Raw genomic sequence first — 23257 nt, forward strand, 5'->3', positions numbered from 1 at the left:
GATATCCAATAAAAGAAAGATGTTTTTTAATAATAGAGATTTTGGTGAATCCCCTTTTTCTTCTAGATTTGGAAATACACCAACTAAAAATAATACTAATAATAGTAGCAATTATAATCCCAGTAATAATAGAAATAATGACAATGGATTAAATAATTTTAATTATAGTCAAAGTGATATTGATAGTCATCGAAATATATTAAATATTACTCCATCTAGAGTATCAAACAGTAATAGCTACTACAATACATTAAATAATAGTATCAATCGTAATAATGGTAATGATAATACAAATCCAAATCGTCTACAAAGAATGTGTGTACCTAGTACAATAAAAATAATATTGGAAAGTTTAGAAAAGTCACCAAATTCATTTATACTATATGGTATTCGTGTAAGCTCAGTAACAATAGTAGGATGGATCATACATAAACAAATGTATAATTCTAGAATGATATTCCGTATAGCTGATGGTACAGGAGGTATAGATGCAAGAATAGATATTGATACAGAAACAACAGGTGAGGAACTTATTAATTATTTAGACACATTAAAAGAAGGGATGATTATTCGTATTGTTGGACAAGTAATTCCTGGGAAAGGTGATACTTCATCTTATATTAGTTGTTATACAGCTATTAAGGTTGAAAATCCTAGTGAATATGCTTATTTTCATCCTGTTGAAGTATCATTTGTAGCTAATGAATTATGTAATGAATCTAATATAGGATATAATAATAATGATTTTTATGTTTTAAATACTCCAAATATTGATTTTAGAGAAAATACCCTAAATATTTTAAATTTGGATAGCAATGATATAATTGTACCATCAGATATTACAGATAAAATTCAACAACAAGTATACAAAGTTGTAGCATATTCAATTAAACAAATGAAATCTGAAGAAGAGAAAGCTACTGGGATACATAGAGATGTTATTATTAAACAGTTAAGATCTCAATATGAACCAACAAAAGTTATTACGGCCATTAATGATTTGGAATCTAAATCTGCAGTTATATATGAATCAATTGATGGCCATTATTGTATATTGTGAAATATTTTAAATTATTTGGATTTTATTTTATATTATTATAGTATAATATTATAGATTAGATAATTCTGTTTATACTATATACTATATATATTATATTTAATCATGACTTTTTAGATATAATGTTGTTGTCTTTATATAATTGAATAGATATCTTGCTGGATTAATAACTTCTGGAGATGTCATAGATGATATAGAAGTAGTAGGGATATAGATTTGTTTACATTGTGGTATATTGAATTTAATATAAGACCTAGTATTCTTAATATATTCTACATTATTAATAATAATCATGTATATATATTTGTAATTCAAAGATCTCCTTTGATATTTAGGAATATCAACTTTTCTATATTCTAGAATTCCACTAATAATTATTCCATTTCTTAATTTTATATTGACAATCTTTGAATTTAGGGAAAGTAAGAATATAGATAGTAACTTCGTATTATTATATAACCTAATATAAAATTAATGAGAATTTATTAAGATATATTGGATAATTTAATATATTAGTATATGCTTACCAATTATATTTAGTGTTATTTGAAGTATTCTCTTCAGATTCTTTATCTTTAGTTTCTATAAATAAGATTTTAGGTAGATCATAATTACATGATTTGTAAAGTGATTGATATTTATTTGTATTTTTATATTTACTCATTTTTAAGGATAAAAGGATAGATCTTATTACTTTTTAGTAATGTGAATTTTTTTTTTGGCGGTTATTTTGAAAGAAATTTACCGGTATAGGCAGACAAGCAAATTTTAAGGATAAGATTTATAAATACCCTATATTAAATGGTTTGAAATTATGAATAAAAATATTTGTAGTAGAATAATTTGGCAAAATTCATATGCTGATCCTCCAAATATTGGGATTAATATCAGAATACAATGTACAAAAGTTTTAGAATTTCATAATAATGCAAATATAGAGGTAGTATTTGATATTAATGTAAATAGTATAAATTCTGCATCTTCAGAATTATTTACATATATTAGTGTAAGCAATAATGAGGATTTTATTTTATTAAGATCTTCAGTATGTTGTATTTTAGCTAAAATCCCATGGGAAAAATCAATTAACAAAAGGAAAACAAAGAATAAAATCTTAAACAATAGATTAATATCGGGAAATACTAGAGATAATTTAATATATAATAAATCAAGTCATTCATATGGATTATTTGAGGTTGATAATGATGACTTTAATTTTTATAGTGGATTTTCTAGATATGAAGATGATCAAAATATATTAAATGTTGAATATATATTTGTAATGAATATTGATAATATTTTTCTGGAATATTATAATAAGAATTCAAATTTTAAAATTGTTTCATCTGAATGGTATGCAATTGATGATAATGCTATTATAATACTTACTAGTGAATCTATAAATAATATAAATTACTCATCTTCACAAAATATTGATAATTATATAGGTAGATTACATATTCTTGATATTTCAAATATAGTTGATAATGTATCTGAAGAGGATAATAAAGATATAATATCTAAGGGTATTACTGAAACAAGAGTAATAACAATTCCAAATAGTAATAGCGAATTTGTAGATTTTTGTTTTGGCACTGGTCCTGATTTATGGAATATGATATCTATATTTATTTTATGTAGTAATGGTACAATCTGGTATATATGTCCAGTTATATCCAATAATTTAGTATTACCTTCATTTACATATCAAACACTATATTCAACATTACTAGAGCAAGATTTTTTGGCTGAAGCACCAGATAATACAAAATTAAGTAATGGATATAATTTAAAGTTACAACGTTTAATAAATATTTTGACAATGAATTTAAGAGATTTAACAAATAATGATTTAAATACAGAAAATAAGATAGATAATATAAGAATAAAAATACCATATGATCTGACAATACCAACACCAATACCTGTTAAACTTGGTATTTCTTATGGAAATTTTGAAAATGACTTTAATAATAAATTAATAAATATAAAGAATTCATGTATAAAGATATCATGTATAACAAATTTTCCATTATTAGTATTATTAATTATTAGTTCAAATAATAATATTGGGATTTTTAGTGGAGGATTTTATTCATTTCCATATTATAATTCTGAAGATAAAGGAGAAATTGTAGATTTAGAGAATGAATATTTAACATGTATTCAAAAAATAAGTATACCTTCAAATAATAATAAAATAAATATAAACAATGGTATTAATAATTTATATTGTATATATAAATATGAATCAATTATTAAGAATATGAAAGATATTAAATATACAATTTGTATAGGTGTTAATAACTCTATGTATGTTATTAATTTAAGTTGGTTAGAATATTTAACATCATCCTGTATAAAAAGTGGAATACATGATAAAATTGATGATATTTTGAGATTTTTATCAGAATATCCAATATTAGAATCAAATTGTATTATAAATGGAGATGATACTAATTTAATATTAGAAGGAAATAACTTTAATACATGTAATATTGTATTTAATTTACTAGAAAATGATAAATGTAAAATTTTTTTATTAGCCCCAATATTACAGTTAAATAATGAAGATAAATCAATCAATAATAATAATGAAATAATAAATAATATAGATCACTTTTATGATATAAACGAATATATGATTAAAGTCAATAATATTAAGATACCTCATAATGATAATTTAAATGATTCTAAATCATTGGATATAATAGATTTTTTAAAGGTTGATTCAGAATATATGAATAATTTAGATGTTAATTTTCCATCAGAGGGGATTATTAAGCAATTTTTTAAAGATTTTCATAATCAATTACAGAAAGAAATTCAAATGCCATCATATCAAGGCTCATATTATATTGAAGGTATTAAACTTTTATCAAAGTTAAATAAGGACTTTTTATTAAGAATAGATATTTGTGAAGAACCAATAAATAATATTATCAAGACTATTAAACCAAGAATTTCATTAATTAATTCACTATATAATAATATTAAAGATACTAACACTGAAATATTAGAGAGAGAAAATAAAATTAATATGAAAATTAAGGATATTTTAGAAAATGGTGATAAATTAAGCAAATATATACAAAAAATTAAAAATCTACTTATTTGTGAATTAGATAATGCTAGAATCCAATATCATCAAGAAATTACTATTCCTCAATTACTTATTCTTTTATCTAAAGCCCAATTAAAATTATCTAATGCTTTATTATCTTCAATAGATGACAATAACTATTTAAACACTAATATTATAAATCTCTTTGAATATTATTCTAAGAGAAATGAAAATCTAATGATAAATTTTGAGGATTTACAAAATAAAATTCTTCAAATTAATAAATTAATATCAAAAGATTATCAAGCATAATTAGAATAATTCAAATAATGGTTAATGAACCATATATAAATTTATTATTACTAAATACTATATAACTTTTTATTTTTTATTTTCTTTTATAGTTTTTTTATGATTATACTTACATTACTATTCAACTTAAAACTCTAATTAAAGGGTATATATATATACATACTAAAAAAAAAAGAAAAAAAAGAAAAAAGTCACTTTTTTTTATTACTTCTAGTTGTTCTTTTATTTAAAACTTCGGAATTAATATTTTGATTATTTGATTGATCTTTAGTTTTATTGCTATTCTTTATATTACTAGAGGATTTATTATCAATATCTAAAGATTTTCCTGATGTTTGTTTCTTCTTAGATTTTGCTTTTATAATAATTTTAGATGTTTCTAATTTAGATAATTCCGAATCTTTTTTATTAATTTCAAGTGGAGACTTCTTATTTTCTAATACCTTTGTATTCATCTTATCTATACTTGAACTTTTCTTCATTTTTGTATCTTTATTCACTTGTGATTCCAACTTAGATAGCTTCTTAGTTGATCTAACTAATAAATTTTCATTATCTACTTTTTTTCTAGTAACAATCTTTAAAGATTCTCTTGTTAATTCTTTATTGTCTTTCAAATTAGTAAGACTTCCCTTTAAATCCTCTGATTTATTAACTATTTTTTTTAATCTACTACTTCTTCTAAGTTCTTTAAAGGGACTATCCTTACTTATATTCTCGTTATCTTTATTATCATCTTTATTATCATCTTTATTATCATCTTTATTATTATCATCATCATCTTCACTATCTTCATTATCATTATCATCATCATCGTTATTACTACTATCTTCACTTTTATCATGCATCTGTATATTAGAATTGTACTTTTCTATATTTGAATTTAAATTATTAAAATTATTATTTGTAGATATTGCATATCCTAATAATGATTTTGCTAAACTACTTAATCCAAATACACAATTTCTTTGTGGAGAAGAAATACTTAAAGGGGTTGTTATATCAATATCTCTATTATTTCCTCTATTTAATAATTTCCGGCATTTACTTAAATCTTTATTTTCTTTATTACTTCTCATTAATTTCTTCACTTTATTATATTTATCCAAACTATGTTTTATATTTAAATCTTCTTTATTATCTTTCTTATCTCTATAACTTTCTCCACATTTTATTATTTGAAGTTTTAAATTCTCTATCTCATTATTTAAATATCTAATTTCATCATGTAATTTCATTTCAATCTTCTCTTTCTCAGATAATTTCTCATTTATAATTATTTCAAAAGAATCTACACATGAATTTATACTTTCTATAATACTCGCAATATCTGGATCTAATTGAGTTGAATCATCCATTATAGACATATCTATTTTATTATCTTCATTATTCTCACAAATTAACCTTCCTTTCTCGCCACCAATATTTAATAACAAATTCGTTATCTTATATTTTAAAGGATCTAAATATTTCTCAATAATATCATTTTTATTCAACTTTTTTGTTAACAATAATTCTTCATTAAGTTTGTTAATCTCATAAATCTTTAATTCATAATTTCCAGCTAAACATTTATTTTCTTTTTGTAAATTCAAAAATTCCTCTCTTAATACTCTTAATTCTTCTTGTAATAATATACATTTATCAAAATATTCTTGTCTCTCTAAATTTAAATCTTTTATTCTTTTATTTATCAATATATCATTATCACTTAATAATTTCTGTTTATTTGTATTATTACTTATATTTAATTCCAAATCATTTATTGTACGTCGTAAAAAGTGTATCTCCTGATTCTTTTCATTTAAACGTCTTCTTAATATTTCTGATGTCTCACTCATATCATATCTATCACTCAATATAGGTGTTGAACTCATTTCTTCATGTATTACTGATTTTGTTTTACTTGGAGTTGTATTTAATAAAAATGGTTTATTGCGATTTGATAATGGAGTAAATACAGAACTTGATCTATCTAAATTATGCTTTGGTGTTATATTCATACTAAATACCGAATTAGATAATAAATTATCAGTATATAAATCTCCAGTATTTCCAATTGTTTTAACTCTAACTACAGAAGCTGTTTGAGAAGTATTATTATCTATTGATTCTTTAATATTCATATCCAAAGTATCTTCACAACTATTTATCTTATTATTATATTTTATCAAATTCCCTGAATTATTTATAAATGGTTCAGAACGTATAAATGATGAACTTCTTAACATTTTCAAATTATTTCCATTAGATTCTATAGTTGATTTCTCAATTAGACCAAAACTTCCTTTAAATGGTGAAGGAATTAAGTTATCTACAGCATTTAAATTATTTAATTTATCTTTTCTATTGTATGGTAAGGGAGGAGGAAGATATTGTGGTCTAGTAGGGGATTTTTCATACAAATTATTGTCAAGTATTGTCTTAGATATACTAGAATTTAGATATTTTGGAGATATTTCATTATTTTTCACTATTGGAGAGCTTAATCCTATAGACTTTCCAAAATTACCCATTATATTTGTAATCGATTCCCTCATATTTATATTGTTATTTCTTTAAAGAGGTTATTTAAGTTCAAATACCACTGAAACTTCCAAATTGACTACCTCAAAAATATTCTATACATCAAATCTTATAATATTATAATTCAATTAATTTAAATCTCTTACTATTAAAATAAAAATAAAATTTATTATGAAAATTTTAATATTAGAAAGTTCTGCTAATATCAGCCCCATTACCATGCTTTTTTTTTTAAAAAAAAATCAAAAATTACCCGCCTAATTAACATTTTAATTGTATATTCCAATTATCTGGAAATATTTATATAAGCTGAATTTTCAATATTGGTTAATTTTTTTTTCTTTTCTCTCTTTTCTATTATTTAGATTTATAATAAATATCTTTATTTTCCTACATACAGACTACTTGAACTAATTTTTTTTTCTAGATCACTTATTTTAGACAATATAATCAATTATTTTTAATTTTGAGATAACTAATTATTATATTATTACCTATAATTAAAATATATCATTATAAATATTCTATAACTAATTATTTTGTATATTAAAATATTAGAAATATATATATATTGTAAATTATAACTGAAATATGATCCTGATCTTAGTAGTAATAAGGAAAATTAAGGCTATTCTATATACTCAGTGATCCCAAATCTAAAAATTCTATAAAATAATATAATCAACCATTTTATTGAATATAAAGATAAATCCTTTTATAAAGATATCCCAATATAATCTTTTTTTAAAAAAAAACTCGATATAAATAAAATATAGGTACTTTACTAGTAATAATTTTAGCTAAAAACAAAAGTAGTAAAATATTATCAAGTGAAATCTTTAAAAATAGATCTAAATTTAAATTATATTCTTGATTATAGTTAATTTTCTAGAAATAAAGATAAAAAAGTACTAATTACAAAAATTTTCATCTATAATAGGAGTTTAAGATAGATAATATGTAAAGGTTTTAGGTAGATAATATTTTAAAATTTACTCTTCAACAGTTGATTTTTTCTTTCTTATTGGTTTAGGCAAATTTGTTGATAAACATTTGGAAATTTTCTGTATTAGAATAGGATTTGGAATAGCTCTACCTGATTCATAATCATTTATAACACTAGTTTTCTCATTTACCATTTGAGCTAATTGAGTTTGAGTTAGTTTTTTAGCTACTCGTGCTTGTTGAAGAGCCTTAGAAAATTCATGTGAAACTCTTTCTATTCTATAATCTCCAGTATCTTGATCTAAACGAGCAGCATTAGGCATTGCAAGCTTCTTTGTAGAAGTATTTTTACCACCAAAAAACTTTTTTTCAGTTATAATCTCTTCTCCCCTACGTCTTGCAATATTTAGGTCTTGTTCCTTAGAAACACCCTTTGTACGAGTGCTTCCCTTATTCCATACTACAGTATTCCAATCTTGGTACATCAGAAATGTATTTAAAAAGAGTTTAGAAGTTTACTTTTTTCACGTATTCCCACTTTTTGCACCTTAAAAATAGAGCGGTATATTTATAGACATGGCAGTAAAATGTTGATTAATTAGGAATGTGGTAATAATTTTTATATTAGATCTTAATCAGAATATTAATAAAGGCTAAATTTGGATTATTATACTAATTGTTTTGGATATTTTAATAGTATATATATAATAACATAGAATATAGGTTAATAAGGATATGAGCAAGAATAAACCAAACTTACGTCTAAATGATGCACAACTTGCAGCAGTGAGGTAATTATTAAATACTTATTATAAAGTATGTTAAAAATAGAAAATACTACCTTAAATATATTTCAATATAATTTAGGGAGACATTTAATCTTGCTGATGATGATTCTGATGGTAAAATAACATTTGACCAGGTATGTAAGATAATATGTTTACAAATTTTAAGATGAGCAAGTATAATAATACATTATTTTGATTTTCTTTTTTTATTCTATAAATCAGGCCTGTATACTTTTTAGAGTCTTAGGTCAAACAGTTTCAGAGAAAGAGCTAAAATTGTTACTTTTAGAAAGTTGGCCAAATACTGATTCTAGATCATCAAGTACATCTACAAGTGAATTACAACCAATTGAATTTGATACATTTGTAAAAATATTTCGTGCAAAATATAAGACTCCATATAATGAAGCTACAGTAATTGAAGCATTTGAAGTATTTGATCCTGAACATAGTGGTAATATGAAATCAAAGGATTTTTTAACTTTAATGACAACTACTGGAGAACCTATACCCCCAGAAGATGCTGAGGACATTTTGCTTTTAGCAAATACAACTGATGATGGGATATTTGATTATACTTTACTGGCGAAAAGGCTAGTTGAAGGTCCAAAGAATATCCGTGTATTATAATTTTGAGTTGATAAGTAGTATTTAAATACAATATAATTTGTAATTTAGGAAGATTTTTAGAGAGTTAAAAATGAATTTGAACTAAAACTTTTTTTTTCTTATTCTTTTTATCCAATAAATAACTTCTGATATATATTTATTAGATAATAATACTGACAATAATAATAGTAATAATATAATTGTGTTTTGTCTAAGTATATATTTTTAATAAAATAATAGAAGTTTTCATAGCAAAATGTGAATATTTGAATTAATATATTTATAAGAATTCTTTACTTATTGATATAATCCAGAAATTTTTAGATCTAGAGTACTGCGCAATTTAAGAGTTTAATATTCTGGGTGGGTTACCGCCTGTCTCCGATACCCCCCCCCTAAATAGTAACTATGAGACAAGTAAGACTATTATATACTAGACATATTACAAATTATAAGGTACAGCTATCTATAGAAATATATATCGAGGGATATTCTATCATACCTGGATACATTCTGTAATGTTTAAGGTAGAAGTAAATACGGTGGACAGTACTTTGTCATTATTTGGATTTTTTGTTAATTATTAACTAATCATATAAATTTTGATTTTTTTTTGTAAATAGCATAAAGATCAAGATGGTAGAGACATTTGCATTCAATGCTGATATTCAGCAATTAATGAGTTTAATTATTAATACATTTTACAGTAATAAAGAAATCTTTCTTAGAGAACTCATTTCTAATGCATCAGATGCTTTAGATAAAATTCGCTATGAATCTTTAACAGATCCAGATCAATTAAAGACAAATGAAGATCTTTATATCAGAATTATTCCTGATAAGGTAAATAATACCTTAACAATTGAGGATTCTGGTATTGGTATGACAAAGAATGAGTTAATTAATAACTTGGGTACAATTGCTCGTTCAGGAACTAAGGCCTTTATGGAAGCAATTCAGGCAGGTGGTGATATTAGTATGATTGGTCAATTTGGTGTAGGTTTTTACTCTGCATATTTAGTTGCTGACAAAGTAACTGTTATTACAAAACATAATGGAGAAGGTCAGTATATTTGGGAATCTTCTGCAGGAGGATCATTTACTATTACTGAAGATTCAAGTGATAACAGTTTAAGTCGTGGTACAAGGATTGTTCTACACTTGAAAGAAGATCAATTAGAGTATTTAGAAGAGCGTGCATTACGTGATTTAGTAAAGAAACATTCCGAATTTATATCATTCCCAATTCAACTATCTGTTGAGAAGACAACTGAGAAGGAAGTTACTGATTCAGATGTAGATGAAGAGGAAGATAAGGAAGATAAAGGAGATAGTGAAGAAACTAAGGAAGGTGAGGATGCTCCAAAAATTGAGGAAGTAAAGGAAGAGAAACCTAAAAAGAAGACAATAACTGAAGTTACAAAGTCATGGGATCTTTTAAATAAGAATAAGCCAATTTGGATGCGCAAACCAGAGGAAGTTGTATTTGAAGAATATTCATCATTTTACAAATCAATTTCAAATGACTGGGAAGATCCATTAGCAATTAAACATTTCTCTGTAGAGGGGCAATTAGAATTTAAGTCAATATTATTTATCCCAAGACGTGCTCCATTTGACCTATTTGAGACTAGGAAGAAGAGAAACAATATTAAATTATATGTTAGACGTGTATTCATTATGGATGATTGTGAAGAATTGATTCCAGAATATTTAGGATTTGTAAGAGGAGTTGTAGATAGTGAAGACTTGCCACTTAATATTTCAAGAGAATCATTACAACAAAATAAGATATTGAAAGTTATTAAGAAGAATATTGTTAAGAAATGTTTAGAACTTATTTCTGAGATAACAGAGAAACCAGAGGATTACAAGAAGTTCTATGAACAATTCAGTAAGAATCTGAAGTTAGGTATTCATGAGGATTCTGCTAATCGTAATAAAATTAGTGAGCTATTAAGATACCAAACTTCAAAGAGTGGAGATGAAATGATTAGCTTAAAGGAATATGTTGATAGAATGAAGGAAGGTCAAAAAGAAATTTACTACATTACTGGAGAATCAATTCAAGTTGTTCAAAATTCACCATTCTTAGAGAGGCTCAGGAAGTTAGGTTATGAAGTATTATATATGGTTGATCCAATTGATGAATATTGTGTTCAACAATTAAAAGAATTTGAAGGAAAGAAATTAAGATGTTGTACAAAGGAAGGTTTAACATTAGAAGAGACTGCTGAGGAAAAAGAGGCCTTTGAAAATATTCAGAAGGAATTCGAGCCACTTTGTCAACTAATTAAAGAAGTATTACATGATAAGGTTGATAAAGTAGTTGTATCTCAACGTATTTCTGATTCTCCATGTGTATTAGTTACATCTGAATATGGATGGTCTGCAAATATGGAACGTATTATGAAGGCACAAGCTCTACGTGATACAAGTATGACATCTTATATGATGTCTAGAAAGACAATGGAAATTAATCCTCATAATTCTATTATGGCAGAGTTAAATTCAAAGATTGCTGCTGACAAGTCAGACAAGACAGTTAAGGATTTGATATGGTTACTTTATGATACATCCCTCTTAACATCTGGATTTTCTTTAGATGAACCAACTCAATTTGCATCTAGAATTAATAGAATGATTAAATTAGGTCTTTCTATTGATGAAGATGATGTAGCTGATGATTTACCAGCATTAGAAGAAGTTAATGATGCTACTGTACAAGCATCTAAAATGGAGGAAGTTGACTAAAGTATCAGGGTTATTAAATGTGAGAATCAAGATTTGACACTTATTTATACTAGGAAGTAATTCTTGGTAAGGATAAGAGTTGTTATATCTATCTACAAAACAATCTTTATTGTGTTTCCTTATTATCAACAATGAACTCGTTTATTTGTCCTCAATAATTTTATAATTTTGGTCTTGTTGAGACCAAATTATTGAAAGTATATCAATAGATCAATTAGCTATTGTAACTAGGAATGTCTAAATTTCAATATTAACAAGTTTTACTTTAAAATATGTATATTTAGATTTGTATATGGATGTCAAGTCTTCCTGCTCTAGTTATACTCTCTTCAAGTAACTTTGGTTCTAAACTCGAAGTTGCAATAATAATTAGTTCTGAATCTTCTTGTTTCTCTACACTATCTAGACATAGTAATAAAGTAGCTAATAGATTTCTATCATGAATTGAAGTATGTCGATTATGAATTTTATTTAAGGAGTTTTCTTGGGAATTTGTAAGTGAAATAGGAATTATTGAGTCACTTAATATATTTAAATTAACCATAGCTTTAGATAATAAATTTATCTTCAAATTATCTAAATATGAAGTATTTAATTGAATATTACTTTTATTGTAATCCATTTTTTGTAAATGATTGTATTGAATACTATATAAATCATTGTCATTATTATTGAATTGTATTTGTGAGCCTTCTATACAATCTGATAATTGATTTTTATTAAATAATTTAGTATGTAAATTTGAATAACTAATTTTTGCACCAATTAAATCTATACCCTCTAATATAATTATATGTTTCTTTTTTCTAGAAATTTGGAATAAATTTCTTATATTAGCTTCAGATTCTCCAACATAAGGACTTATTAATTGTAATATATGAATACACTTTATCTCATAATCATTGAATTTATTTTGTATAATATTAATTATAGACTCTTTTACTTGAAATAGATAAGACATATTTTTATCATCTGATGTAAAAAGTAAAATCCTAGGATTATAAGAATTAAATAGTGGAATTTTATATTTTACATTTTCATTTATTATTTTAGAAAACTTTATATCTTTTAATGTTCTTTTATAATAATTAAATATAGTTATATAATCCATTATTTCTTCAATAGCTAAACGTACTCTACGAGGTAATGATGCATATCCAATATTATTCATATTATTTCTTATTTTATTTTCATTTATACAAATATTTTCTATTTTATTATTAAAATTACAATCACTTAATAAATTATTTAGACCAAATATTTCCCAAAAGTGTGAATATTTTCTTTGAGGTACCTTAAAATTTGATGATATAATAAAATTAATAAGTTCTCGATATTCTTGAATATTTATATTTGAATTAATATTTATTTTTTTAATACAAATTAAACAATTTAAAAAATGACGAATATTAGAACTATCTGAATTCACTGGAATAATATTTGATAAAGACCATCCATATTTAGTTATTTGTTTATCATTATCTGGGAATAATTTAAAATAAATTGATATATTATATTGATCATATAATTTTATTAACTTTATAAAATTAAGTTCAACATATTTTCTTAATTTTATTTTATTTAATGGCCAATATTCAATCATAATTATCTTTATGTTAAAATTTTGCATGTTATAAATAGTTTTTATACCTTCTATATTATCAAAATATAAGTTCCATCCATATACACAAATATTCAATTTATTATTTGGTAATTCTAAAGGTGATATTTTAGATATAATATTCTTTATCATCTCAATAATATAATCATGAATTAATTTTAGAGAATTTTTATTAATATTATATATTTGAGTGTATGTTGATACTAGATATATTATATCTAAATAAATTATTCCACATTTTAAATTGTATATAGAAATCACTTTATCAATTTCTGATCTTTTATTTAAAATATATAATGAATAAGGTTCAGATATTTCATTATTTATCTTATCTAGATTTTCAAAATTATTATCAATATAAAATATATCACTCTTCAAATTATATTTATATGATAATAGATCTATAAAAGGAATTATTCCCTTAACATATATATTATTTGATATTATCTGATTATTTATTATACAATTATTATTAAGATTATAATACTCGTCTTGAAAATTACTTATCATCTTATTCTTCACATCCTCTATTTGCCAAAAAGTTATTATATCATTTAAATAAAAAGTTATCCAATAACCTCTTACTATTTCAATACTTATATTTCCTATTTTATTTGATGATTTAAGTAAAAAATATATAATATATAACTGTCGTGTAAGTATTGATAATAATGAAGGAATAGATAAAATACAAGCTTGTATTTCTATATTAGGTGTTATTATCATTGGTCCACGAAGGATTATTTCTGTATACTTTGTATCTATATTTAATAATTCATCTCCAGATATACTGATTTTATATATAATACACTTTTTTGGTTGATAGAATTTAAAACCACTATGTAATATTATAGTTTTATTATCTAAATATTCATCAATTCCAACAATTACTGCAAATTTTCTATTATTATCATCTATAAATCTTAAATCTAAAATATTTAATTTTGAGGATTTATCTAATTCCAAGGTTGTTGCAACATCTGGATTAATTAAACAAACTGGACTATGCTTTGAAGTAATAATATTTTCTTTTAAATCTTTACATATTCCATATAATTCTATACCTTTATTAATATCTATATATTTACTTAATACATTATTCATATAACCTTGGTAATATTAATCTTCAAGATTTTCTCAAACTGTTAAATTCTTAATCTTACAATTTAACTAGCGCGATATTAGACTCTATTAATATTACAGTTAATAATTAGTCATTAATTATTAAGAAGAAAAAGAAAATCAGCATATAAAATCTACTAATAAAATAATGATTGAAAATTATACATTAGTATTAAATAAAACAACTCTTCTGTAGAATTGAAATAGACAATCTAACACTTAGATTATAGACTTAATAATAATTTATCTATCCTAATAGCTATTATTATTGGATTATAATCTCTTAATTCTTAGTGAATTACTCTGCGTCTTTGTTTAAGTGCTGCAGCTCTTGCTTTTCGAGCATCTAACTGATCTTGTAAAGCTTTCTCCTTAATATGCTCAGCCTTTGCAACATGAATTGCTTCTATTAGTACACGTTTATTTTTAAACTCATTACCCTTAGCCTTCATGTAAAACTTTTTGTACATAGATTTATCAATCTTATTTGCTTCTCTATATTTCTTAAGTAAGCGTCTTAAAACTCTTTGACGACGCATCCACAAAATTTTTTCTGGTCTTCTTGCATCCTTTGTACCTCTTCTCTTACCTAAACCCATTGAACGACCTTTCCTTTTTGCTTCATGTAACCTATTTATTCTTGAACGTGAATGAGTTGCTACAGCTTTCCTTAAAATCAAACCATCCTTAAATAATTTTCTAATACTTTGACGTGAATTTGCTGTAGAAATTGTATCCATTTCAGTTGGATCCAACCATATCCTATTAGCTCCACATTTTAATACAGATTTAGCAAGACGTTTTTGTAGAATTAACGGCTAAAAAGCAAGGAAAAAAAAGTTAATAAATATTATATTAACAAAGTTATAAAAGTAGGGAAGTATCATTATAAATTTGAATTACGATAAATATCCAAAATATAGTAATACTTTCTACCAAAGTTAAATTTAACTTACCATTTCGAATGATCTATAAACCGAAATATGTCCTAATTTAAGTTGTCAAAATTCACAATACCTCTTCCTCACTTTTTATTTTTACCAATATTTGTTTCACGTCTCTTGAGTACCGCCTTCACGGGTGCATCTTATTCAATATTTTAATGAGTTGTCTCAAGTACTATATAACATAAAGTGAATATAAAGATTTATATTTACCTATTAGATATATTCTCATTGTAATTATTGAGTATCTTTTTAATTAGATGTATTATTAAATGTATCTATTATAACTACTTTTGGAATTAATAGTATATTATTAATAATAAACTAAGAACTTTAATTAAAGTTAAAAGTTATATTAGTGGATTTCGTAACTTGTTTAAAGTTTATGTTTAATATATTATGTTAGAGACTTTATAATGAGATTTATCTGAAATACTTATTTATTATGTTTTGGTGTGATCTTAATACATAATTAGATATATATTACTCTTTTCCATTAGTTTATATTATTATACTTTATAAAGTTCCTTTTTATTTATATTTAGAAAGTGAAAGTTACAATGAAAATGACTGATATATTACTTCATTATTATATATGTATTTATATTTTAATATATAATTTAATATAATATTGTAGTCAAATTTAGTAAATTTATATTTTAATGATTCTGAAAAAGAAGAAATATCTCAATACTCATTCAGTATTTATAATTACAAAATTTGTTTAATAGTATAAATCTTATTACTACATGAATATTAAAGATATCAACATTATGTTGTCTTTTAAAGAAAAAAGGAGTAATTTATTATATTACCAGTATTTAAATATTAATAATAAGAAAGCTGTATAATAATTTTCATTTTTATTTTTCACGTAAATATTAATAGTACCTTAAGCGCAAGAAAAAGAAAAAGTATTAATAGCAATATGTTAGTCAGTAAGGGTCCCCTAGAATATCAAAGAATAAGAAGAATTTAAAAGTACTAATAAAGATTAAATAATAATATTAAAATGTTCTTTAATACTTATGAAGAATTATGTGAGGCACCTTTAGCATCAGTAACGACAATTCATGATTATGTCTTTGCAAGTTTTATTGGAGATGATTCTAAAATTAAAGTATATAAAATTGATATATCAGAAGCAGATAAAACAATTTTAAAACATATATGTTATTTAGAAAGTAAACATGGAGGATTAACTAGACTTGTTTCATCTCCAAATAAAATGAATATCTTAGGAGTAACATGTTATGGTTGGATATATGGATGGAATATTAATGATATTAAAGAAATTAATTATTCTAATAATTCAATCAATATTTTACCTAAACCAAGATTATGTTGTACAATTGGACATCCTGGGGAAAGTATTTGTATTGATTTTTTAAATAATAATATTTTTATTGTAGCTGGTATTAATCCTGGATCTAGTATAATCTTTGTATCAGTAGAAACAGGTAAAGTTTTAGCACGTAATATTTCACAAACAGACGAAACAAGTAGTTTAGCTTGGCCTGTTTATTATAGTGTTGAAGAAAAAGATCGTAAACATTTAAAACAAGAATTAGCAATTTATTCATTTACAACTATTGCCGTTGAATTAAGCCTTAGTGGAGGATGTTGGATTGCTCTTGGTGACTCTAATGGATTTATTGTTATTTTTTATATTGCATCTTCAGTAATAAGTCGTATTGAAGAACGTATATATTCTGAAGATTTTAAAAATGAAATTCTTCTTTCTAATAATGATATATTATGGGTATCTCATCAAATATGTGAATTATGTACTGAAATACGTTCATTATGTTGGAGGCCAAGAACTCAATCTCAACAATCATTATGTTTAGTTTGTGGAACTACAGATTCACTGATACGTTATTGTTTTATAGAATCAGATCGCAAAATATTAAGTATTAAACGTGTTAATCTTGTTAAAACTACAGATGGAACATTTTCAAATGGTGAAATTAGATCTTTAGCATTTTCGCAATTAGAAAATGATAAATCACAGACTTTAATTGCAGCCTGTAATATGTTTTCATCATCAAAAAAACATCCATTATTTATTTCATCTGATAAAATATCAAGAAGAAATCAATCATTTTGTTCTTTTAAAGTATATACACAAGATTATCAAGGTAATAATTCTAGTGGAATAATACCAATATATTCTATTGGTACTCATCAAGATTTAATAACATGTATATGTGCAAGTTCTTGTGGCAAATATATTTTATCTGTATCTATAGATAAAGTAATACGTCTTTATTCAAGATAATTATAAATTCATTATAAGAGTTTTAATATTAATATTTATTATAATAAGATATTTTAGTCATGTTTAATGTTATTAACCATTATATATAACGAAGTCTTTTTAAAATATTTGGTATTGATGTATCTATTACTTCTCCTCCCATTACTATTTCATCTATTATTGCAGAGAAACGTTTACTTTGATATACAATATCAATTTCGGATATTCGTTGAAGTCGTTTTTGAGTTATTTCAGCAATTAATTGAATTAAACATGAAGCAAATAAATAATTATCGTTATTATCTATACCAACAATAATATAAATATTAGAAAATCTTTTATATACAATTTTTTTATTTCCAATATTAAAATAAGATATATTTTGATTTTCTATATTAGCTATTTTGATCTGTATTTCTTCTTCTAAATATTTTCTTTCCTTATAAGTTAGGATTGTATACCATCTTGCAAATCTAGTTCTACCTTTAATATTTTGTAATAATAGAAAATGTATCATTTTTTATCTTTAATAAAAAAAGGAGAATTGTAAAGAAATAAACCAATTTAGATTTTATTTACACAAATATTGTATATGCGCTTTAAGTATTATTTGCAAATATTAATATACTTATTTTTAAAATAAATCTTAATATATTATGACTAAGAAAATACAAGATAGTGTTAAATTAAATGACAAGAATGACATTTTAGTAACTTCAAAGTTACTGGATAATAATAAAATGATGGTAAATGAAGATATTTTATATTATAAGGATGATAATGAAGTAATGATAGATAGTGACTCAATAATAGACTCAACAGAGTCATTGAATGTAGATAAATTACCTTTAACATTTACTAAAGATAAAAGTACTTTTAAAAAAGCGAAATTATATATAGAAGAATTAGATAATAATAAAGATTTTGAAGAACATATATATGAAATTAATGACAATAAAATGAGTAATAATTTAATTAATAAAAATATGAATAATTATAAGAAAAGTCGTGTAAATAATTCTAATCCAGGGAATTTATTTTCTCCATTTTCTATTAATGTTACAGAAAGTTCTGAAAATATGCTAAGTCCAGCATATGATCCATCAAAATTAAATAAAAATGATTTAATAGATATAAAAAGATCATCTATTTATTTTTCAATATTAGTTGATGCATTATCTCTCATTGAATCTTTAAAAGGAACTGGGAGTGGTAGCAAAAAGAATTGTATAGTTGTACTTGCAAATTTATTTCGTACAATAATATATCATAATCCAACAGATTTAATTCCTGCAACATATATATGTTTAAATAAAATATCTCCTGATTATGAAAATAGAGAATTTGGAGTTGGAGAATCAATAATAATTAAATGTATTGCAGAAGTATTAGGTAGATCTGAAAATTCTATTAAAGAAGATTTAGCATCAGGTTCTTATGAAGATTTAGGGGAAATAGCAGCAGCTAGTAGATATGCTATGAGGGTATTATTTGAACCACCACGTCTGACAATTCAAGAAGTTTTTAATGAAATGTATGCTTTAGCATGTATACATGGTAATCAAGCACAACAAAAAAAAAGAGATAAAATAAAGAAATTAATGGTAGCAGCTAAACAATCAGAAGTAAAATTTATAATCAGGTTTCTCCAAGGAAGATTAAGAATAGGAGTACAGCAAGTTACAGTATATAATTCATTAGCAAATTCATTTGTATTAACAAGAAATAGTGATGAAAATTCTAAATATTCAGATATTCGATTACAAGAATTTAAATTTAAAACAAATATAGAACTAGATAATACTATTTTAGATATGGAGAAAGCATTTCGTAGTAGTCTATGTCAATTGCCAAATATAGAAAAAATAATTGATATAGCTTTAAAAGGAGTAACTCCAAATGATTTAAGATTAAAATGTACATTAATTCCAGGTATTCCATGTGAACCAATGCTTGCAAGGCCTACAAAAGGAATTTCAGAGATATTATCTCGTTTTGAAAAGATGAAGTTTACAGCTGAATATAAATATGATGGTGAAAGAGCTCAAATACATGTATATAAGTTAGAAAGTGGTAATTATAATATTGATATTTTTAGTCGTAATTTAGAAAATATTACAAATCGTTATCCTGATGTTGCTATATCAATAAAAGAATCATTAATAAATACTGTAGAAGATTGTATATTAGATTGTGAGGTAGTTGCATATTCTATTGAAAATGAAAAGATACTTCCATTTCAAGTTTTAAGTACAAGAAAAAGAAAAGATGTTAATATTAATGACATAAAGGTGCATGTCTGTGTATTTCTTTTTGATTGTATGCATTTTAATGGAAATTCACTTATAAAATATTCACTTGCTGAACGCCGTGAATATTTAAAAAAGTGTATTTTAGAAATTCCTAATAAGATATATTTTGTAAAAAATTGTATTACTGATAAAATAGATGTTTTGGAGACATTTTTAGCAGAAGCTATAGAGAATAATTGTGAGGGATTAATGGTTAAGACTTTAAATGAAAATGCAAGTTATGAACCTTCTAAGCGTTCTTTAAATTGGCTTAAAATAAAGAAAGATTATATTGATGGTATTATGGATAGTATTGATGTTGTCCCTATAGCTGCATTTTATGGTAAAGGTAAAAGGTGTGGTATATATGGAACATTTCTATTGGCAGTTTATAATCCAAATAGTGAAATTTATGAGACAATATGTAAAATAGGAACAGGATTTTCAGAGGAAATTTTACAAAGACTTTATAATATGTTAACTGAATATATAATATCGGATATAAGTGCAAAATCTTATTATCATGTTGATTCTATTTCTTTAAAACCTGATGTTTGGTTTGAGCCTAAGTTTATTTGGGAGGTTAAAGGTGCAGACTTATCTCTTTCTCCTGTACATAATACTGCATTTGGAATTCGTGAAGAAGGAAAAGGGATTGGTTTAAGATTTCCTAGATTTATACGTATAAGAGAAGATAAAAAACCTGAAGATGCTACTACATGTGATCAAATTATTGACTTATTTGATAGTCAATTTATAGAAAATAGAAAATATGCAACAAATACAAATGTTGAACAAGAATTTGAAGATCTAGATGAAGATATATAATAAATAAAAGGTTTTTGAATATATACAAAAATAGCTTTTTTGTACTTTTTTTCTAACCAATCATTTATTAAACTATGTGCTATTGATACTTGTTATATTTACTATAAATATTTTATTACACTTTTCATTATATTTAAATAACACGTTTTTTATAGGTATTGAAATTCTTTATAATTTAATACTTGAATTATAACATAATCGTTTCTTAAATGCAATATTATTAGCTGTTTCTTGCTTTAACCAAGTTAAGATCATCTTAATTTTTATTAAATTAGTTTCCAAAGGTAATTTTATTTCTTTATTATTTTGAACAAATCCAGCCAATAAAAGAATTTTAGATGCTTCAGGAAATTTAGCTATTGTTTCATTATATCTTTTATTTTCAATTGATATTTTACGATATTTCTCTTCAGTTGGAGAATTCAAAACATTACTCAAAATAATAATTAATGTTTTTATACATTCATCTGCTTCAGAACCTTCATATCTAGAATCTGTAGATGCTCTTGTATCCATTTTTCTCAAGTTTGATATAATTTTATAAATTTCATCTGGAGTAATATCAATTTCATCTGAAGATAAATCTTCATTTTGAGAACATTTACTGTTATTAATCTCCTTATTTTCCTTTATATATTTATTTGTTGATTTAACTTTAGTCTCTTCATATCCTTTATCTGTAGATGTACAAATTATAGAATTCTGAGCAACCTTTTTATCTTCTTTACTCAAATTATACATAGGTAACCAAATAATAGGTCTAATAGGTCTATCTTTTTCTTTACAATGAGTATTCTTTCTATAAGAATCTGTAAGAATATCATTCATATTCCCATCAAAAGAAAGACCAATTTTTCTTTGTGTTAAGAAATTAATTACTGAACTTGGTTTATATCCAATTTCAACAAGGAACATAGAAATTATATTCATAACATGGAGATCACCTGTTGAATCTACTAGCAAAGTGCACTTCTTTAAATGATATGACTGCCTAATTATGTTTAAAGCTGATGCATATGGAGGATTAGATGTTTCATAACAAGGTAGATTATAATATTGTATGTTTACTAATTTTGGAAAACGAAACAAATTTGGATCATTTGTTAAATTTACAACTCTTTCAATAACAAAAGTATTATTGTATTTATCCCAATTCATTTGAGATAAAAATTCAACATCACTAGATAAAATAGAAAAATTTCCTCGTGATGGAAATGATGGCAGAATTTCACATGGAGCTTTCATCATTGATACACTTTGAGTAAATTCTGAAGATAATGGATCATCATCAATACAATCTTGATATCTTGGGCTCAAAGTTGCAAAACCTCCAGCTAAAATAAAAATTCTATTTGGTTTGCAGCTACAAGCTTGTAATAAGTCTATTAATAATTGTGATTCATGCGATACTCTATCACCTCTTATTGATGCATTTCCTTCCCATAAATGATCAAATAATACTAAAATTTTGCTATTAACTTGATATGATAACCATTCACTAATAGTATCAGCATATTTAATTACAGCTTCACTTAATAATTGTTTTTTTGAATCACCATAGTGATGTACTTTTTTATCATATAAAGAAGAACTACGCTTTGCTAATGTTTTAAAGGGTTGTAAAGCTCCCTTAACAGTTCTTTTCACTAATGCTCCTCTTGATGTTAATTTTGCAATCGCAGTATCTTCTTCTGTTTTTGCCTCAAATATCTTTACTTCATAATAAAAACTCTGACAATCAATAAATGTAATATTATAATTTCCAGTAGGATAGGCATGTCTTGACTGGGACCATAGACAATAAAATAAACTAGGAGTTATATATTCTACTGTATAAGGTGTATTGTTTATCTTTATTGGATTTCCAATAAAGTTTAAATCCTTTAAATCTTTCCATGGTTTATCAATTCTATTTTTTACTCCAGGACTAGTTAACATTGGAGCGGGAAGAACTATATCTATATTTTCTGTAGCCTTAGTATTTCCAGTAGACTTTAAACATATATTCCCCATTTCTTTGTATTGAATTCCCTTATTATTTGTACAAATATGAGCTATTAAAAGAAGAAAAAGAAAAAAAAGTTACTTGCAAGTGCATGTATTTTACCGCCAAAAAATTTAGGTCTAATATTACAA

At 24.2% G+C, this 23257-nt stretch overlaps 13 protein-coding genes across 13 annotated transcripts, besides 32 other annotated features; 6 read left to right on the forward strand and 7 right to left on the reverse strand.

Moving 5' to 3' along the window:
* Nucleotides 1-19: 19 nt before the first annotated feature.
* On the forward strand, nucleotides 20-1060 carry CMU_031860 (OB-fold nucleic acid binding domain-containing protein; the record flags this gene model as incomplete). Its single annotated transcript, XM_002142358.1, has 1 exon — nucleotides 20-1060. One exon carries the CDS (start codon nucleotides 20-22, stop codon nucleotides 1058-1060), a length of 1041 nt encoding a protein of 346 aa, XP_002142394.1.
* Nucleotides 85-190: a microsatellite.
* Nucleotides 1044-1157: a microsatellite.
* CMU_031870 (uncharacterized protein) lies at nucleotides 1157-1721 on the reverse strand (the record flags this gene model as incomplete). Its single annotated transcript, XM_002142359.1, has 2 exons — nucleotides 1157-1517; nucleotides 1585-1721. 2 exons carry the CDS (start codon nucleotides 1719-1721, stop codon nucleotides 1157-1159), a joined length of 498 nt encoding a protein of 165 aa, XP_002142395.1.
* Nucleotides 1722-1871: 150 nt separating this feature from the next.
* On the forward strand, nucleotides 1872-4433 carry CMU_031880 (uncharacterized protein; the record flags this gene model as incomplete). Its single annotated transcript, XM_002142360.1, has 1 exon — nucleotides 1872-4433. One exon carries the CDS (start codon nucleotides 1872-1874, stop codon nucleotides 4431-4433), a length of 2562 nt encoding a protein of 853 aa, XP_002142396.1.
* Nucleotides 2206-2226: a sequence feature (AT_rich).
* Nucleotides 3024-3049: a sequence feature (AT_rich).
* Nucleotides 3245-3342: a sequence feature (AT_rich).
* Nucleotides 3642-3671: a sequence feature (AT_rich).
* A 31-nt stretch (nucleotides 4434-4464) lies between the features above and the next one.
* Nucleotides 4465-4534: a sequence feature (AT_rich).
* Nucleotides 4535-4597: 63 nt separating this feature from the next.
* Nucleotides 4598-4623: a microsatellite.
* A 1-nt stretch (nucleotide 4624) lies between these two features.
* On the reverse strand, nucleotides 4625-6973 carry CMU_031890 (uncharacterized protein; the record flags this gene model as incomplete). Its single annotated transcript, XM_002142361.1, has 1 exon — nucleotides 4625-6973. One exon carries the CDS (start codon nucleotides 6971-6973, stop codon nucleotides 4625-4627), a length of 2349 nt encoding a protein of 782 aa, XP_002142397.1.
* Nucleotides 5151-5253: a microsatellite.
* Nucleotides 5306-5339: a sequence feature (AT_rich).
* A 95-nt stretch (nucleotides 6974-7068) lies between the features above and the next one.
* Nucleotides 7069-7148: a sequence feature (AT_rich).
* A 34-nt stretch (nucleotides 7149-7182) lies between these two features.
* Nucleotides 7183-7211: a sequence feature (AT_rich).
* A 191-nt stretch (nucleotides 7212-7402) lies between these two features.
* Nucleotides 7403-7543: a sequence feature (AT_rich).
* A 408-nt stretch (nucleotides 7544-7951) lies between these two features.
* Nucleotides 7952-8389, reverse strand: CMU_031900 (multiprotein bridging factor 1 domain-containing protein; the record flags this gene model as incomplete). Its single annotated transcript, XM_002142362.1, has 1 exon — nucleotides 7952-8389. The coding sequence occupies one exon, from the start codon at nucleotides 8387-8389 to the stop codon at nucleotides 7952-7954; it is 438 nt and encodes a 145-aa protein (XP_002142398.1).
* Nucleotides 8390-8639: 250 nt separating this feature from the next.
* On the forward strand, nucleotides 8640-9322 carry CMU_031910 (EF hand family protein; the record flags this gene model as incomplete). Its single annotated transcript, XM_002142363.1, has 3 exons — nucleotides 8640-8695; nucleotides 8772-8826; nucleotides 8915-9322. The coding sequence occupies 3 exons, from the start codon at nucleotides 8640-8642 to the stop codon at nucleotides 9320-9322; spliced, it is 519 nt and encodes a 172-aa protein (XP_002142399.1).
* Nucleotides 9323-9465: 143 nt separating this feature from the next.
* Nucleotides 9466-9498: a microsatellite.
* A 19-nt stretch (nucleotides 9499-9517) lies between these two features.
* Nucleotides 9518-9540: a sequence feature (AT_rich).
* Nucleotides 9541-9937: 397 nt separating this feature from the next.
* On the forward strand, nucleotides 9938-12055 carry CMU_031920 (Hsp90 protein, putative; the record flags this gene model as incomplete). The annotated part of the gene is made up of 1 exon (XM_002142364.1): nucleotides 9938-12055. One exon carries the CDS (start codon nucleotides 9938-9940, stop codon nucleotides 12053-12055), a length of 2118 nt encoding a protein of 705 aa, XP_002142400.1.
* A 280-nt stretch (nucleotides 12056-12335) lies between these two features.
* On the reverse strand, nucleotides 12336-14780 carry CMU_031930 (uncharacterized protein; the record flags this gene model as incomplete). Its single annotated transcript, XM_002142365.1, has 1 exon — nucleotides 12336-14780. One exon carries the CDS (start codon nucleotides 14778-14780, stop codon nucleotides 12336-12338), a length of 2445 nt encoding a protein of 814 aa, XP_002142401.1.
* Nucleotides 13074-13162: a sequence feature (AT_rich).
* Nucleotides 13215-13306: a sequence feature (AT_rich).
* Nucleotides 13398-13456: a sequence feature (AT_rich).
* Nucleotides 13543-13641: a sequence feature (AT_rich).
* Nucleotides 13812-13864: a sequence feature (AT_rich).
* Nucleotides 14103-14162: a sequence feature (AT_rich).
* Nucleotides 14304-14324: a sequence feature (AT_rich).
* A 308-nt stretch (nucleotides 14781-15088) lies between the features above and the next one.
* CMU_031940 (60S ribosomal protein L19, putative) lies at nucleotides 15089-15685 on the reverse strand (the record flags this gene model as incomplete). Its single annotated transcript, XM_002142366.1, has 2 exons — nucleotides 15089-15616; nucleotides 15659-15685. 2 exons carry the CDS (start codon nucleotides 15683-15685, stop codon nucleotides 15089-15091), a joined length of 555 nt encoding a protein of 184 aa, XP_002142402.1.
* Nucleotides 15630-15657: a sequence feature (AT_rich).
* A 642-nt stretch (nucleotides 15686-16327) lies between the features above and the next one.
* Nucleotides 16328-16406: a sequence feature (AT_rich).
* A 321-nt stretch (nucleotides 16407-16727) lies between these two features.
* Nucleotides 16728-16756: a sequence feature (AT_rich).
* Nucleotides 16755-18023, forward strand: CMU_031950 (uncharacterized protein; the record flags this gene model as incomplete). The annotated part of the gene is made up of 1 exon (XM_002142367.1): nucleotides 16755-18023. One exon carries the CDS (start codon nucleotides 16755-16757, stop codon nucleotides 18021-18023), a length of 1269 nt encoding a protein of 422 aa, XP_002142403.1.
* Nucleotides 17125-17150: a sequence feature (AT_rich).
* Nucleotides 18020-18079: a sequence feature (AT_rich).
* Nucleotides 18080-18102: 23 nt separating this feature from the next.
* Nucleotides 18103-18519, reverse strand: CMU_031960 (clathrin adaptor complex small chain family protein; the record flags this gene model as incomplete). Its single annotated transcript, XM_002142368.1, has 1 exon — nucleotides 18103-18519. One exon carries the CDS (start codon nucleotides 18517-18519, stop codon nucleotides 18103-18105), a length of 417 nt encoding a protein of 138 aa, XP_002142404.1.
* Nucleotides 18316-18386: a sequence feature (AT_rich).
* Nucleotides 18520-18616: 97 nt separating the features above from the next.
* Nucleotides 18617-18660: a sequence feature (AT_rich).
* Nucleotides 18659-21121, forward strand: CMU_031970 (DNA ligase I, ATP-dependent family protein; the record flags this gene model as incomplete). The annotated part of the gene is made up of 1 exon (XM_002142369.1): nucleotides 18659-21121. The coding sequence occupies one exon, from the start codon at nucleotides 18659-18661 to the stop codon at nucleotides 21119-21121; it is 2463 nt and encodes an 820-aa protein (XP_002142405.1).
* Nucleotides 18967-19002: a sequence feature (AT_rich).
* Nucleotides 19108-19142: a sequence feature (AT_rich).
* Nucleotides 21122-21213: 92 nt separating the features above from the next.
* Nucleotides 21214-21262: a sequence feature (AT_rich).
* Nucleotides 21263-21289: 27 nt separating this feature from the next.
* On the reverse strand, nucleotides 21290-23134 carry CMU_031980 (uncharacterized protein; the record flags this gene model as incomplete). Its single annotated transcript, XM_002142370.1, has 1 exon — nucleotides 21290-23134. The coding sequence occupies one exon, from the start codon at nucleotides 23132-23134 to the stop codon at nucleotides 21290-21292; it is 1845 nt and encodes a 614-aa protein (XP_002142406.1).
* Nucleotides 23135-23257: the final 123 nt, after the last annotated feature.

Source organism: Cryptosporidium muris, genomic scaffold (assembly GCF_000006515.1).
Source record: "Cryptosporidium muris RN66 scf_1106632373433 genomic scaffold, whole genome shotgun sequence".
NCBI classification, from domain to species: domain Eukaryota; phylum Apicomplexa; class Conoidasida; order Eucoccidiorida; family Cryptosporidiidae; genus Cryptosporidium; species Cryptosporidium muris.